Below are 17,395 nucleotides of genomic sequence, written 5' to 3'. Positions count from 1 at the left end.
GGTCATACGTTGTAAGCATCGCACCGAAGGGATAATTCAACTTAATCCTTACCTATCCAATAATATTTTTACCTCTCCGAGGGTACTATGTAACCTAGGAGGGGTTTTACAATCACCGTGTCTGTCTGTCTGTCAGGGTGTCTGTGTGTGTGTCCTGCGAACGCGTACGCATTTGTGTAGCAAAGTGTAATCATTGCGTACGCATTATCTCGAAATCCGCGTTCGCAATTGATTGGAATTAGGGAACGAAAGGTTGGCAAAACCACCGTGTGACGATGAGCGTTAACGGATAAATTTGCGGTTGGGTTTGGTTTTTTTTTTTCGTTAACGCTCACCGTCGCGACAGTTTTAATTCAGTTTGATTTGTTTTTTCGTTATTGTAATGTTTATGTTTGGGCGTACGCGACTTCTTGTTTGTCTTATATCATAATTGTTTTTAACGCTTATCAATCAGATATTAGCATTTCTTAATCAATATTACATTTTTTAAATTCTGTATAAAAACCGTTGTAAATCTCAAATAGGCGTCAGTTTGATTCCTGTTCGTCTCCTGTAAATATGATTTTAAATTAAAAGTTTGCATATCATGAACCGTCGTTTATTCTGTTGACATCTATCACGAACATATTTTTGGTCCGTCGAGCCGGATACAGTCGCGGTAATTAGTTGAGGTTTCCGATTCCTGCCGTTACCAGTATCCAGTCTTCGTGGGAAGTAGTGTCACCATTCAGAGTCCGATTCAAGTGCGAAACTTCCATTATCAATCGGTATGGATCATCATACAGCTCGCAGACGATCGATCAAGGGTCAGATTACCAGGTTCGAGGTGGTCATCACGAATCATGCCACCATGCCCATCACACCAGTCGCAGTGGCAACGTACAAAAAGAAAGCCGATGCATTAGCCGCCGATTTGGAAACAGTTCAACAGTACATCAGTACCAACTGCCCAGTAGATGACTTCAATGCGCACGAAGCAGAGTACAATGCTCTCGTCACCCGTATGGAAAACATAGTTATATTCTTCGACACGCTCAATATTCAAGTGCCAACCGTACCAAGTAGTCTACCGACAGCTGATATTAAGCTACCGAAACTAGAGCTTCCAGTCTTCGGAGGAAACTACATAGACTGGTTCCCGTTCCATGACCTCTTTACAGCCACGGTTCATAACAATGGAACTCTATCAAGTGCCCAGAAGTTTCAGTACCTCAAAACATCTCTACGCGGTGAGGCAGCTATGCTTATCCACGCGATCCCAGTCACGGATGGAAACTACGCTGAGGCATGGGATATTCTTCTCAATCGGTTCAACAACACTCTAGAGATCGTTAACGCTCACATCAAACGGCTACTTAATCAAGCTTCTGTCAGAGACGAATCGGCAGCTTCGCTAAGACGCTTGATTGACACGACGGCAGAGTGTATTCGCTCTCTGAAAGTTCTGCAAGAGCCCGTCCAACACTGGAATGCCATACTCATTTATGTAATTGGAGAAAAACTCGATAACGAGTCTAGAAGACAATGGGAGCTATCGCTGACAGGTACTACGAGACCTACGTATGAGGAATTAACCACGTTTCTCGAACAGAGAGCTCGAGCCTTGGCCGCTTCCCAATCCACATCGAGAGAAACCAGAAGCAAGCAAGCATCAACGCCATTTCCCAGGAAATATCCGGTATCACATCACGGTTCCATACGAGACAACGCATGCTCGATCTGCACTGACTCGCACCCCACATTCAAATGCCCATCCTTGCTGAAGGCTACGCGTGAAGCTCGATGGAATTTAGTCAAATCGCACTCACTTTGCTTCAACTGCATAAGAAACGACCACGTCAGCCACGACTGCAAATCCGGTAATTGTCAAAAATGCAAGGCGAGGCATAACACTCTTTTGCATCAAGATTCGCAAGAGATGAACTCCACGTCCCGTGAAAACTCAAGAAGCGAAGTCCTTGCACATGTATCCCGCCAGCATATCGAGCCTTCTCAAGTTCTACTGCCGACAGCGATCATTCAGGTCCGGGGTGGTAACGGCTCCATCTGGCCAAGTAGAGCGCTGATCGACTCTGGCTCGCAAGCGAGTTTTATTTCCGAACACTTCATGCAAAAGTTACAAGTCAGACGAACTCACCAGACCCGGACGATAGGTGGAATTGGTGCGACCAGTCTCAGCCAATCTAGAGGAGGCGCAACGCTGTCCATCAGTTCCAGTAGCGATCCCACCTTCAAGGCAACAATTGAAGTCCTGATCCTTAAAGACGTCACGGAAAGGCTTCCGAATTTCGCCGTCAATACTCGTAACTGGTCGCGCATCAAGCAACTACAACTTGCAGATCCAACGTTCAACATTCCAGGCTCAGTCGATATACTGCTTGGAGCAAACGTTTTCCTAGACCTCATTCGAGATGGTAAACTAATGGGAAGATCTGGAGTACCTGGAGCGTTCAAGACCGTCTTTGGTTGGGTGGTAGCGGGTACCACCGGAACCCAAGACCGGAACAGTACCACATCGTCAATTAAAGTTCATCATTGCCAGCTGGAAACCCAACTCGCCAGGTTCTGGGAAATCGAAGAACTAAAAGATCAGTCCAATTTCACATCTACCGAGATCCAGTGCGAACAGAAGTTTGAAGACACATTCAGCCGAAACGCTAGTGGACGGTTCGTTGTCAGACTTCCAATCAAGGAGGGTCCCGAGCCGCTCGGGGAATCTAGGAGTATAGCATTACGAAGATTCAAATACGTCGAACGCCGTTTAGAAGCTAATCCGTTGAACTACGAGAAATACCGAAGATTCATGGAAGAATATATCCAGTTGCGTCACATGGAGCTCGTTTCCACTGAAAGCAGACTCGCAGATAACACCTACTATTTACCGCACCATGCAGTCTTCAAGGAATCAAGTTCGACAACAAAACTAAGAGTCGTATTTGACGGGTCCTCTAAAACCTCCAACGGAGTCTCTTTGAACAACATCCTCCTCGTAGGTCCAAAACTACAGTTAGATCTCGTAAACCTACTCATCAGATTTCGAAGCCACGCAGTCGCACTAATGGCCGATATCGAGAAAATGTATCGCCAAATCTTAATTCACAACGAAGACCTCCGCTACCAACGAATACTATGGAGACATCGAAAAGAAGATCCGATCGAAGATTATCAACTACGTACGGTGACATACGGGACAGCGTCAGCACCCTATTTGGCTACTAAGGTCTTACAACAGTTATCTAAAGACGTAGAGTCCAAGTATCCGTTGGCTTCTCAAGTCCTCAAGGACGATTTCTACATGGACGATCTCCTTTCAGGCGCAACCAATACAATCAGCGCCATAAAACTACAACAACAGCTCAGTCAAGCCACGAGTGAAGCAGGACTTCCATTGCGGAAATGGGCGTCAAATGATCCAGACGTCATGGAAATAATACCTTCGGAGCAGAGGGAAATCCTGGTTCCCTTAAATATCAACAACGCCGAATCAATCCCAACCTTGGGCCTACAATGGATACCGGCAATAGACGTCCTCTCATTTGTTCTTACATCACCGAATTCCAGAGAAGTCGTTACTAAACGCACAATCCTGTCTGACACCGCCAAGGTTTTCGATCCCTTAGGTCTCTTGTCTCCAATCCTGATCCGAGCGAAAATCCTGCTGCAAGAGATGTGGCAAATCAAGGTTACCTGGGATGAAGAGTTACCATCGACGATCGTTCACAAATGGCATACCTTCCGAAAAGATCTAACCGGCATTGAAGATATCCGAATCCAGCGCTTCATCAGTCAACCTCAAGCCTCAAACTTGAGCTTACATGGCTTCTGCGATGCGTCGGAAAAGGCGTATGCGGCGGCGGTTTATTTGAAAACTATTGGTGAAGCCGGACTGGTCTCGGTTCAATTGATCGTCGCCAAGACCAGAATTGCTCCTCTTCGACAAATTACGTTACCTAGACTAGAACTATGCGCTACAGTCCTTCTCGCACGACTTATCACGCTCGTACAACAGTCTCTACGAAGCACCATATCAGAAGTTCATGGATGGAGCGACAGTCGCATCGTACTGTCCTGGCTGGCCTCACATCCTCAACGATGGAAGACATTCATCGCAAACCGGGTGTCAGAAGTTCAAAACTTACGACCCGTTATCCAGTGGCATCACGTTTCGGGTAAACTCAACCCCGCGTATTGTGCCTCACGTGGCATTGATGCCAAGGAACTACTAACGCACCCTCTATGGTCCAAACTGGCTACAAACTGAACCAATCAACACCGATGAATCACCCATTAAAGAGTATCCCGAATGCAGAATTGAGGAGCGAATCAAACCAGTCATCGCTGTGCATTCCAAGAGCGATACTAGTCTCTTAGAACGATATTCATCATTAACGAAGCTCCTTCACGTTACCGGGTACATTCAACGTTATCTTCGCAACAGCCGAACCTTGACGGAATCAAGAGAACTGGGCCCGTTAACGAAGGAAGAGAACGATCGCGCATTCAATCATTGGATAAAAGTCACTCAATCGGCTCACTTCGGAGCAGAAATCCGATATCTGGAAGATAAAAAACCTCTACCAACAAAAAGCAAATTCTGGGGCTGACACCATTCTTGGACGCAGCCGGTGTCCTTAGAGTTGGCGGACGAATCCGACATGCGAAAATCTCAATCGATCAAATTCACCCAGTCATCCTGCCTCGAAAAAGTACATTCACTGATCTCATCATCAACAACGAACATGCCAAAACACTACATGGAGGGCCGCAACTAATGATGGCGTCCTTACAATAGAAGTTCTGGATCATGGGGCTTCGTGATGCTGTTCGCTTTCATTTCCGAAGGTGTTTGAGATGTGTCCGACAACAGGCAAAAACCATCACTCAACTTATGAGCAATCTACCAGCTCCTAGAGTCAACCCCGGACGAGCGTTCCTCAAAAGTGGAGTCGACTACGCCGGTCCGTTCAATCTGAAAGTCATGAAGGGACGAGGATGCCGATCATTCAAAGGCTATATCGCCATATTCGCCTGTTTCTCGACCCGTGCACTGCACCTCGAACTGGTCAGCGACATGACTACTGCTGCATTCTTGGCAGCCTTCAAACGCTTCGTCTCCCGTCGAGGCAAATGCACCGACGTCTATAGCGATTGCGGGACGAACTTCGATGGAGCCAACAAGGAACTTAAGGAATTTATACGAATTGTCTCAACTAACACCAAAGACCAGACCATAGCGCAATGGATGAGCGACGAAGGAAGCATCTGGCATTTCAACCCCCCGGCAGCTCCGCATTTTGGTGGCCTCTGGGAAGCGGGCGTGAAATCAGTGAAATATCACCTGAAGAGTGTCATCGGGGAGACACGATTGACGTTTGAAGAGATGCAGACACTACTATGTCAAGTAGAAGCATGTCTAAACTCCCGTCCCCTGACTCCAATGACATCAGATCCAGCCGACTTAGCAGTCTTGACACCAGGACATTTTCTGATTGGGGACTCCTTGACGTCCATACCAGAACCCGATTTCACTTCAACCAACATCAACCGTCTCTCCCGATGGCAGCTCGGACAACAGATATTACAACACTTTTGGCGACGTTGGCAAGCCGAGTACCTGTCACGACTCCAACAACGTCCAAAATGGACGAAGAGTACTCGCAATCTAGAAATCGGAGATTTGGTACTACTTAAGGAGGAGTTACCGCCAACTAAATGGAAGATGGCCAGAATCATTAAAATCCATCCAGGGGCCGATCAACTTGTTCGCGTCGTCACGGTCAAGACTACGGACAGGGAATTGCAACGACCAGTCACCAAACTGTGTCAACTTCCGTTGGAGCCTTAACTTTAAAATTCACATTTTAAGGTGGGCGGGATGTTTGGGCGTACGCGACTTCTTGTTTGTTTTATATCATAATTGTTTTTAACGCTTATCAATCAGATATTAGCATTTCTTAATCAATATTACATTTTTTAAATTCTGTATAAAAACCGTTGTAAATCTCAAAAAGGCGTCAGTTTGATTCCTGTTCGTCTCCTGTAAATATGATTTTAAATTAAAAGTTTGCATATCATGAACCGTCGTTTATTCTGTTGACATCTATCACGAACAGTTTATGTGTAGGTTGTGAATTTTGAGTTCGTGATGGTTGTGGATGTTGAGTCTGTTGTGTTTGTATGGGTTTTTCTCTCCAACGTCTTGTTAATGACTTTTGGACGGACCGAGTGTTATGCAACCTCTCAACGTCCAATGGCAGGGTTTCCAACAATTGGATACGGTATTCGTCTTTGTATCAATTTGCGATTTATTAGCGCCGGCCGGGAATCGAACCCGGGTCTGCCTCATGCAAGAGATTTACTCTAACCACTCAGCCACCAACGCTTGTTATATTACGGTGTTTTTCTAAAAAACAGCTTTGGCGAATGTCCTTTACAAAGTTATAACGTTACATGTAGGTACTATAATTTATTCTACATAATTCTAAATATTTGTAAATTATATTAATCTTATATTTGTAAATTATATTAATCTTAAATTTATAAATTATATTAATCTTAAATTTATAAATTATATTAATCTTATATTTATAAATTATATTAATCTTATATTTATAAATTATATTAATCTTATATTTATAAATTATATTAATCTTATATTTATAAATTATATTAATCTTATATTTATAAATTATATTAATCTTATATTTATAAATTATATTAATCTTATATTTATAAATTATATTAATCTTATATTTATCAATTATATTAATCTTATATTTATCAATTATATTAATCTTATATTTATCAATTATATTAATCTTATATTTATCAATTATATTAATCTTATATTTATCAATTATATTAATCTTATATTTATCAATTATATTAATCTTATATTTATCAATTATATTAATCTTATATTTATCAATTATATTAATCTTATATTTATCAATTATATTAATCTTATATTTATCAATTATATTAATCTTATATTTATCAATTATATTAATCTTATATTTATCAATTATATTAATCTTATATTTATCAATTATATTAATCTTATATTTATCAATTATATTAATCTTATATTTATCAATTATATTAATCTTATATTTATCAATTATATTAATCTTATATTTATCAATTATATTAATCTTATATTTATCAATTATATTAATCTTATATTTATCAATTATATTAATCTTATATTTATCAATTATATTAATCTTATATTTATCAATTATATTAATCTTATATTTATCAATTATATTAATCTTATATTTATCAATTATATTAATCTTATATTTATCAATTATATTAATCTTATATTTATCAATTATATTAATCTTATATTTATCAATTATATTAATCTTATATTTATCAATTATATTAATCTTATATTTATCAATTATATTAATCTTATATTTATCAATTATATTAATCTTATATTTATTTATCAATTATATTAATCTTATATTTATTTATCAATTATATTAATCTTATATTTAATTAAATATTTTATTATTTTAATGTAAAATTTGATCGTGATCAGGAATTGAACTCGGGTCGCATTGTAATAATGCGGATAGTTCACCACCGAGCCATTGACTTCATTAGGGAAAATATTAAAGTAAAGGAACGGATTAATACAATATCTGTATATATTGTTAATTGAACTTTGTTTTTTTAATTTTTAAAGTCTACATTTTTTACTTATGAAATTTTAGAGGTCAAATCTTGTTTTAAAATTTAAAAAGTATCTGGGTTTCAGGCCAAGTAAGGGTTTTATGTTATTTTTACTGATCGAGATAACGTTGTTTTTTGTCTATTCTTGGGTATTGTTGGTTTTTAAGCTTATTTTTCGAAATCGTTCAGTTTTAGTGGAAACTTTAAAGTGGTTACATCGTGGCTTAAAGCTTATCCGGTTTCATTATAATAACGCCGAAAATTCGTATTTGTGAATGGTAAGGTGTTGCGCTTCTTGATTTTCTATTTTCTATTGCTTGGTTTTGAATTCATTTATTACTCGACTGCGTAATAATATTTTTCTATGAGCTATTTTGATCCTGAAGTCTGATTGATTGGGATATTATTATAAATTTTTTCTATTCGTTATTTTGGCTCTGAAGCCTGTTAATTTGGGATATTATTAAATATTTTTCTATTCGTTATTTTGGCTCTGAGCCTGATTGATTGGGTTGTTATTATATATTTTTCTATTAATTATTTTTGCTTTGCTCTGGTCTGATTGATTGGGTTGTTATTATATTTTTTTCTATTGGCCGTTTTGGCTCCAAAGTTTGGTTGATTGGGTTTTTGTATTTTAATTTTTTGATTGTGTTGAGCTTTTGGGCGGTATTGTTGGCTTTTAATTATCATTTTTTCGTGTGAAGTGGTTTAAAGAAGGTTTTTTGTGTTGTTATTTCGTAAGCGAGAAAAATACAAATACCCTCTGTAAATATTTCTTTCATTAAAATTTGCTTCGTATTACATTTAACTGATAAACTTGTTCTCTAAATAGGGTTAAATTCAATTGTGCGTTGTTCTAGTTCGTCTAACTCACTGTTGTAACTACTTAATTTATAATATTCTGAATAAATTAAACTAGGTTGTTACGTCTCAATTAGTTTAATAATAATTAAATTGAACCAGGATTACGTTTTTAGTAAATAACTCTGAATTGCGGAGATATATCTTTAAGGGTTATCTCGAGATATTAATACCACTAGGGACAATTCTTCCGAGGAGAGGTATATTTTGGCTTGCCAACTTGTTTTTAACGTTACCGGACTTAATTTTTAACAAAATATCTACCACACAAAGCCAAACTCCTGAAAACACTAAGTTGGGCAAATATAACATGGTATTTAAATTTTCGCGGTCAAGATGGTATTTCGCGCCACCTATCTATCAGGTCTTCCAATCTATATCAATTTCACACTAGAAGGTTTTAAAATAACGCACCATATTATATGGGATTTAAATTTTCGCGGTCAGGATGATATTTCGCGCCACCTATCAATTAGGTCTTCCAATCTATAACAATTTTACACTAGAAGTTTTAAAGCATGTTGTACGAGCTAGAGGATGTCGTAGATCGTAAAGGGGTCAGTTTTGGAAGCGGAGGGCCGTGAGTTCGAATCTAGGTGACAACAGGTTTTTAAAAATTTGGCTCTTCTGGTAAAATCCGGTAGGGGATCCTCCCTTGAGGTCCCCCTTTTCCCTTCCTGCCCCAAAATCGGTCCTACAGCTGGGAGCGGCGGCGGCGTGACCCTCTCTAATATTTCTTTGCCTAATATGTGAGGCAATTAAATAAAAAGATAGTGATTAATTCTTATCCAAACGCCGACCTCTAATTGGACTTCTGAATTACGTTTCGCAGAATAAAATGTTGTGCTTCTTTATTTTGTAAAGTACCTACTAATAAAATTGGTTTTCCTATTTGGGATCTTGTGTTCGTGTGGTAGCCTACGTTTGGTATCTTTAGGCCAAACTTTAAAATAATCTAGTGCTTGTCCAATTCATCGCAGAGGAACGCGACCGATGGCGACGAGCCAAAGAAGACTGTTATACATTCACGCAGTAAACATACATCTTTACTTAACCCGTATTATACCTGACAGTTTCTCACTTTCCGTATCACCGGGCCTCGTTGGGGGCCCTAGAAATAATCGGGAAGCTGAAAGGGTGATTGAGGAAGCTGAAAGGGTGATGATGAAGTTGAAAAGGTGATTAAGGAAGGGGAGAGAGTATGATTGAGGAAGAGGAGAGAGGGTTTTTGAGGAAGTAGAGAGAGTGATTGAGGAAGGAGATAAATATTGATTGAGGAAGGGGACCAAGGGTAATTGTGGAAGCTGAAATGGTGACTAAGGAAGCTGAAAGGGTGATTGAGGAAGCGGATAGAGGGTGGTAAAGGAAGGGGAGAGAGGGTGATTGAGGAAAAAGAGCAAATGGTGATTCTGGAAGCTGAAAAGGGTGATGAGGAAACTGAAAGGGTGATTGAGGAGCTGAGAGTGGGTGATTGAGGAAGGGGGAAAAGTATGTTTGAGGAAGCTTAAAGGGTGATTGAGGAAGAAGGGAAAGGGTGATTGAGGAGTCTGAAAGGGTGACGCAAAAGGTGAAAGGGTGATTGAGGAAGGGGATAGAGGGTGATTGAGGAACCTGAAATGGTGATGATGAAGCAAAAAAGGGGGATTGAGGAAGGGGAAAGAGGGTAATTGAGGAAGGGAAAATTATATTCGGTAATACCCTGATTACTCCGAAACTTAGAATTATAAACTTGTTATGAAAATTGGCTGTTCAAGCAGTAAGAAGAGCTAAAATTATTTCGAATTTATATCTTTCGGTGAAATTAACGCAAAGCAGCAAACAACTCTATTAAAAGCAAACATTACTCGGACAAAATAACGTGAAAAGAATTTCAGTTGCTGTGTTTGTTTGACAGATTATAATCAAGTCTATTCAGATTTAACTTACTTTCCAGTTTCCAATGAATAAAGTGCACGGACCACAGAATCTGTCAAGACCGTAAAACGCTTAGGCCGTGTTTTAGAATCTTTACTTCTATTTTATTGCAATTACATTTAATCTCGTTTACTACTCCAGTTTGGTTCAAATCTTCCACTTTTGGTTTATTTTTAATTAATTCGGATTTCAACTTATTAGATGTTTTATTTTATTTTTGTAACAATATATTTTTTTAATTGTCTCGCGGTTGAGATAACGATAAATTTGTACAACAATACTCATAGGTTTTATAATGCGCTGATTCAGTTAATTTACGAATGCATTTCAAAAAATTTAATTTTATAAACAATATGCAAGATATTCTTTTAACATTGGCGGAATTATGTGAACTCCAACATACGCAACATCTTGTCCCTCGTTTTCAGCTCTCGCTGTGTGCTATAATTCGGCAACTTTCAATCTCTTTCGCTAAGAGTTGCGGGGCTCTTTCAAAATGAGTTAGCAAAGTCTTTTTCAATTTTGGGCGTGAGTTATTGTTACTTGTTAGTCAAGATGAAATACTTTACAACCTTTATATTATTTTAAAGAAAAAAGCTCGCATTTGAATTATTTTCAAATTAAACATAATTCCATTTTTAACGACACCCTTGGTCCTTTAACAAACTTTTGCCAAAAGATTTTAGCACCAACTGTTGAGTATATTTCATACTTAATTTGTTTGAGCAAACTTCAAATAATGTACTTTCACTGGTTAACTTGTTTATTAATGGAAATCTCACGCCATTAACCATGTTTACTTCGGAAAGAAAACACTAAGTTATTTTGCTATAATTATAAATGAAGTCGAATATGATGGTAATGGCCCTTTAATGCTTAATCTTATAAACCTATAAATTATACAAAGCTAAAGCAAGCCCCACAGAATATTTTCTAGAAATATGTTTATTACTTTAGTTAAGTACCGAAGAAATGTGCGTGAGAACTATGGAGCAAATTGCCTTAAGAACAAATTAAAATAAACACACCTGGATTTCTAGAATTGGTTTTATTTTGCGATCTGATACCGAAATGAGCAAAGCTAGAGATATATAGATGGTATTAAATACCCGTTTCTCATAAACGAATCTTTACACAATTAGAATACTAAGGCTTTCTTTCGGCCTATAAATTCGCCAGATTGTGAAAGTTATCCATTTTATTTGGCTCGATTGACCGTTTTCGGACTCGCATTGGCGAAATTTCGATATCTAAGATCGCATATTCAATAAAAATATATATTTATTGGAACTAAGCATTTTCGTGGCACTGGCAATTGTGAGTATTGCAGGAATTTATTAACATAAGCTGTTTTTTTAAGTTAACTTTGAAAGTGGTGGTCGTGTTAAAAGTTTAAATGAAAACTATTTAAGTTTAATAGTTCTTTTTAAAAATGCTTTCCATAAGAGGCCGTTGAAAACTTATGTAACGCAATAAGGAGAAGTGGTGAGTGTGTATTTTCGAGTACTCGATCGCCTTTCGACATAATCTAAGAAAATGACTCTAGTAGACTAGGACGGTGTGAGAGAGGGGAGACGGGCTACAAAGGAAGTATATTGAATGGACTAGGCAGGTGACCGTTCTCTTCTTAAATACCTTGAGGTATTAAAACAACGCGTAAAACACACGTTCGCAAGTGCCGCTGCGTACAACCTTTTAGTTCCGCTTTGAAACGTATTTCACTTGAGACTATTGTTCTGATCGAAAATGTCTATATAATAGAGCAACTTAAAAGGGATAGGAGAGGCGAGTAGCAATCTTCAGGTATGTGCTTCGGTTTCATTAACTACAGAAAAAATGCTTTTTTCGTCAACAGCTTCAAACGTATAATTGAAGAACAACGACGCAGAAGACCATCAAGTTGTAATAATGGAATTACAGATGAAAAATCTATTTGAAAAGTTTTAGTTAATAAGGTAAGTTTTACTTAGGGTAGTCATAAATTAATTTCCGTAATTGAATTAAAGATAACGGTTAATTTGGTTAAGGATTTATTTTTTGTTGATGTAAACGAAACGAAATTAAATAAAATTTTATTGTGTGCCAAAACAAACCTTTTTACAGTGTCAGCTAGTTGGTACACAGTGTAATTCATACATTTACATAATAACATATTACAGTAGTTAGACCGGAAACATATTTACATATCACAGTAGTTAGACCGGATACATTATCACAATAATAAAAGTATTACTTAAATTCGATTAAAATTAGAAAATCTCAATCGGAAGTGAATGCCCTTGAAATTGACGTTTTTAAATAATTTCAGTATAAGAGTCAGTATAAAGAAAGGAAAAAAATTCGCGACCTTGAACTTGCATTCACACGCAATCGAAAATCGGCACCTTCTTGTACATGAACTTAAGAGTTTAATTAACGCGTTTAATTTATTTGACGTCTCAATGAGTCATACTAACTTAAGTATGACCTGGAGATCCTCTGCTGACAATTCCAGGCAAGCTTGGGCAGGTCGGCGGATAATGTGGGTAGAAGTACCCACCCGGGACATTCCGGGTGGGTATTTTACCCACCCGGAATTGATGTCATCTAAGTCGTTACTGTGGGGATAGAGCCACGGCCATTGTTACAGAATAGCTAGGTTTCCACTCTCCTCGAAAAGGTTTTACAACGAATAATAGAGCCTTGCCTCTTACAAAATAATTTCCACAATTTTCCCGGGACTACGTGTTTTTTCTGTCCCCTCCTTGATGAAGTTAGTTCATAAACGGGATCTTATTTACGGGTCTTCGTTGTACCGGCCACAATTAAAAATTCGTCACTGAGAGAAGAACCGCTTTACCGGTTTTTCCCCCACCTTCTTCGCCTGGTTGTAGGAGTGGGTCAGAGTGACGAGTTGGGCATTGGAAATTCAGTTCCTGGTAAGTGACACATTTCAGCATAAAAACTGCAGAAGTAAATTTGTTAAATAGATGATTAAATATTAGTTTTTAATTATAATAAGACAAGCGTAAAGACAACTTGCGTAAGGTCTCAGAAGTCAAATTCCAGGCTGCTGACATACTACACACAGGTCTTGTTAAATATTAAAATCGCACTCATTAATTACTTAAACTTAATCTGAAATATAAATCGAACCAAAAAATTAATCTTAAATATAAATTGAACCTTAAATTTAAAATATGAAACACTAAAACTAATAATTCTAAACAATTGTAACCCTTAATAATATTCCCAACATTTGTAAAAACCCTTGTATATATGTATATTTTCACTGTATAAACCTTTCTCTTGGAAAGACCCTAATGGTCAAAATTGGTTGCTAGTAAATAAAATTAATTTTCGTAGTCGTTAACAGTGTTTTTCTTGTAAGATAGAAAGTTTGATAAATCATCACTTCGACGCGATCGGGAACTATTAAAATAGTTGAAGGAAAACAATTCTAGCAATAGAACTTAGGCTTTTGTTTCAGTCCGGAAACCTAAGTATAAAGTAAAAAATTCAGTAGCTCTCCCCAGAGATATAACATGGTGCCGGAAACCCGGGATTAAAAACGGGACAAAAAATATATATATAACTTTCGATAAATCTGGTTTAAAAAATGGCGGCGGACAGTGAAACCAACAAGGAGAACGGTGGAAATAGTGGGAACGCATCAACTAAAACTAAAGACCCTCTCCAGCTCGCTAAGGCTGCGAGAAAAAGTATCAGGACGGCGACAACAAATAAATCCAAAGCGGTGCAAGCTTTGCTGGATGCGGCACAAACGCCTTTGGATGATCTGGAAGACGCGTTGGAATCCCTCATTCAAAAAGAGGACGAACTGACTCAAATAGACGCGAAGGTGCAGGCGCTAATTGAAGAAGACGATGAGATGGAAAAAGACACGACGGAATCCATCGAATATAAAGAAAAGATCCAGGCTTTAAAATCAACCCTAACGAGGAGAATCAAAAAGGCGACGGAGACTTCGGGGTCATCTTTCGGGGGTTCAACGATCGTCAACGGCGTCAGACCTTCACACGCCGAGGGATCTACCAATTTAACGGCGAGTCAACCCATCACGACGGTGGTCTATCAACCGGAGGTCAGACTCCCTCAGCTCACCATACCTTCGTTCAACGGAGCGCTCGACAAATGGAGCCACTTCTGGGGTCACTTCTAAGCGATGGTGGACTCGAATCAACGGTTAACAAAGGTAGAAAAGTTAATTTATTTAACCTCGTATCTCGAGGGTGACGCGTTAAAATGTTAGCCCAATCGGAAGTTTCTTACGATCAAGCGGTAAAATTGTTAAAGAATAGGTTCGAAAAATCAAATTTAATGGGAATTAATTTACATATGAACAAATTATTAGAAATTCAGCCCGTAGAAAATTGTAAAGATTTAAAATCATTACGAAACCTATTAGACACTTGCGAAATCAGTTTGAGGAGCTTAGAAATTTTGGGGTTTGATATCAAAAACAAAGATTCCTTTATTCGTCCAGCTATTATTTAAAAATTGCCTAGCGAAATTAGAACCGGTTACTTCATAAAACAAAAACCTTCCGCTAATAATGGAAGTTGGGACGCTCAAGGGTTAATTGAGTTTATTAGGGATCAAATAGAAAGTAGGGAGATGGCGGAAATTCTGGGTGGAGAAACGGTTAAAAGTAGACCAAAAACGGTTTCCCAAGAGGAGGAAACACCTCGAACTAGATTTAATTCGGATAGGAATAGGCCTAACGCCTCAGCAAGGGCATTTTCAACAAAATTAAATTTCAATCAGGGAAATCAATATTGCGTATTTTGCAAAAGTGAAACTCATAAATCAATTAATTGCACTAATCACACGCTGGAGGATAAACGGGAAATAATTCAGAAAAACAATCGGTGTTTTATATGTTTTAGGCATGGTCACGGGGTCAGGAATTGCGGGTCAAATTTTAAAAACTGTAAGAGGTGTTCGAGAAGACACAATTACGCTATATGCGAGAATAATGAGGTAAATAAAATAACTGAAAAACCAAAAGATAACCCAAAATTTAATGAAATTACCCAAGTTAATTCGGCGGCGGCTAGGGTAAACACGGGGGAAAAGATAGTCTTACTACAAACAGCCGTAGCAAATTTAAGAAATCCCAATAATTTCCAAAGGGAAAAAAGGGTGAGATGTTTTTTGGACGGGGGGAGTGAGGCCACTTTCATAAGGCGGGAGTTGTCGAGAAATTTAAATCTTCCCATTGTTGGCGAGCAAAATCTAGAGATATTCAGCTGCGGTAACCAAAAACCCCAAGAAACGAAGGCGAAATTGGTCAAACTTAGATTAGAAAATAGGGAGAAGCCGAACGAATTCTCGGAAATTATAGCTACAGAGCTACCGTTCATTTGTTACGAGTCGATTAGCAGCGCTAGCTCATTACACGAAATAGAATCGCTCATGAAAACTAAAGGCTTAAAACTGGCGGAGGATACCGGAAGTAACGATTATTCAAATTCAAAATCAGAGTGTGACCTCTTAATAGGGGCGGACTATTATTGGGATGTAGCGTTTGAAAATTTTGAAAGATTATCACCTAAATTAATGGCGCAGAAAACTAAATTGGGTTGGACAATACAGGGTCCTACAAACTCCGTTATCAGAAAGGACAATGGTCAAACGGGGAAACACGTAAAGACTATGTTAGTCAGACTAAATCAAAATCAAGTTAATGAAACCTTACAATTTTTTTGGAATCTAGACGGTATGGGGATACGCGAAACGGAAAACGTGGATAGTTCAGACGAGGCCGCGCTTAGCTCATTTTTTAAAGACGTTAAATTTGAGGAAAATAGATACGCGGTAAAATTTCCTTGGAAAGTCGGTAAAGAGACACTTCCAGACCATCATGGGGTAGCTGTAAAGCGAATGCGAGGCCTAATTAAAAAATTCTAATCAAACCCCAAATTCTATTTGGATTACAAAGCCGTTATTACGGAACAATTAGAACAGGGTGTAATCGAAGAGGTCCCGAAAGGTCAAAAAAACATTTCCAGGCCAGGAACCTATTATCTCCCACATCAAGGGGTTGTCAGGGCGAATGTGGAAACGACAAAATTACGGGTAGTTTACGACGCTAGCTCTCACGCCTACAAGGTACCATCATTAAACGATTGTCTATCGCAGGGGCCAAATCTATATCCAGATCTTCTCCTACTCCTTTTAAGGTTTAGAAAATACCGAATAGCCATAGTGGCTGATATAGAGAAGGCTTTCCTTCAAATTAGACTAGCGGAAGAGGAGAAAGACTCCACCAGGTTCTTATGGGTGCGGGAAAATGAAGGGAAAATTTGTCATTCCAACTTCGTCACAATGAGAATAACGCGGGTCCCATTCGGGGTTAAAAGTAGTCCTTTTTTGTTGGCATGTACGATTAAGCACCACCTGCGGGAATGTCTGGAAATAGATGACAAAGTTAAAGAGAAACTAAACAATGATCTCTACGTAGACGATTGGGTAAGCGGGACTGAAGGGGTGGCCGAAGGGTTAGAAATCTCCCTAGGCGCGGCCAAAACCATGAATAAAGCTGGTATGAAATTTAGAAAATAGGGGTCAAATTCCAAGGACTTAATAAAAATGTGGGACCAACAAGGTGATAATGGGAACAATAACCTATTTGAAAAAAGAAACTAAAATTTTAGGCATAAAATGGGATCCAGCTTCGGATACTTTAAAATTTGATTTAAATGAATTAATTAAAAATAGCAAGGAGGCCAAAAACACAAAACGTCACATGTTAAGCCTAATCGCTCAGATTTTTGATCCGATAGGCCTAATTTCACCTTTTGTAATTAGAGGGAAAATGTTATTTCAAAATTTATGGCTTCACAGGGATAAAATAGGCTGGGACTCAGAAACCCCACGGGACATTAGCGAACAATTTCAGACTTGGTGCTCAGAATTACCAATGTTA

At 38.3% G+C, this 17,395-nt stretch overlaps 2 protein-coding genes across 2 annotated transcripts; both read left to right on the top strand.

Annotated features, from left to right (window-relative positions):
* Nucleotides 1-769: 769 nt before the first annotated feature.
* Nucleotides 770-4,261, top strand: LOC149963207 (uncharacterized). The gene has a single exon (XM_090165200.1). It carries the CDS (start codon nucleotides 770-772, stop codon nucleotides 4,259-4,261), a length of 3,492 nt encoding a protein of 1,163 aa, XP_090021326.1.
* Nucleotides 4,262-4,804: 543 nt separating this feature from the next.
* Nucleotides 4,805-5,845, top strand: LOC149963206 (uncharacterized). The gene has a single exon (XM_090165190.1). It carries the CDS (start codon nucleotides 4,805-4,807, stop codon nucleotides 5,843-5,845), a length of 1,041 nt encoding a protein of 346 aa, XP_090021316.1.
* The last annotated feature ends 11,550 nt before the right edge of the window (nucleotides 5,846-17,395 follow it).

This window comes from Leiobunum rupestre, chromosome 1 (genome assembly GCF_980474605.1).
Source record: "Leiobunum rupestre chromosome 1, qqLeiRupe1.1.hap1, whole genome shotgun sequence".
NCBI lineage: Eukaryota > Metazoa > Arthropoda > Arachnida > Opiliones > Sclerosomatidae > Leiobunum > Leiobunum rupestre.
The sequence above is the reverse complement of the archived record's forward strand: the minus strand, read 5'-3'. Positions and strand labels throughout refer to the sequence as shown.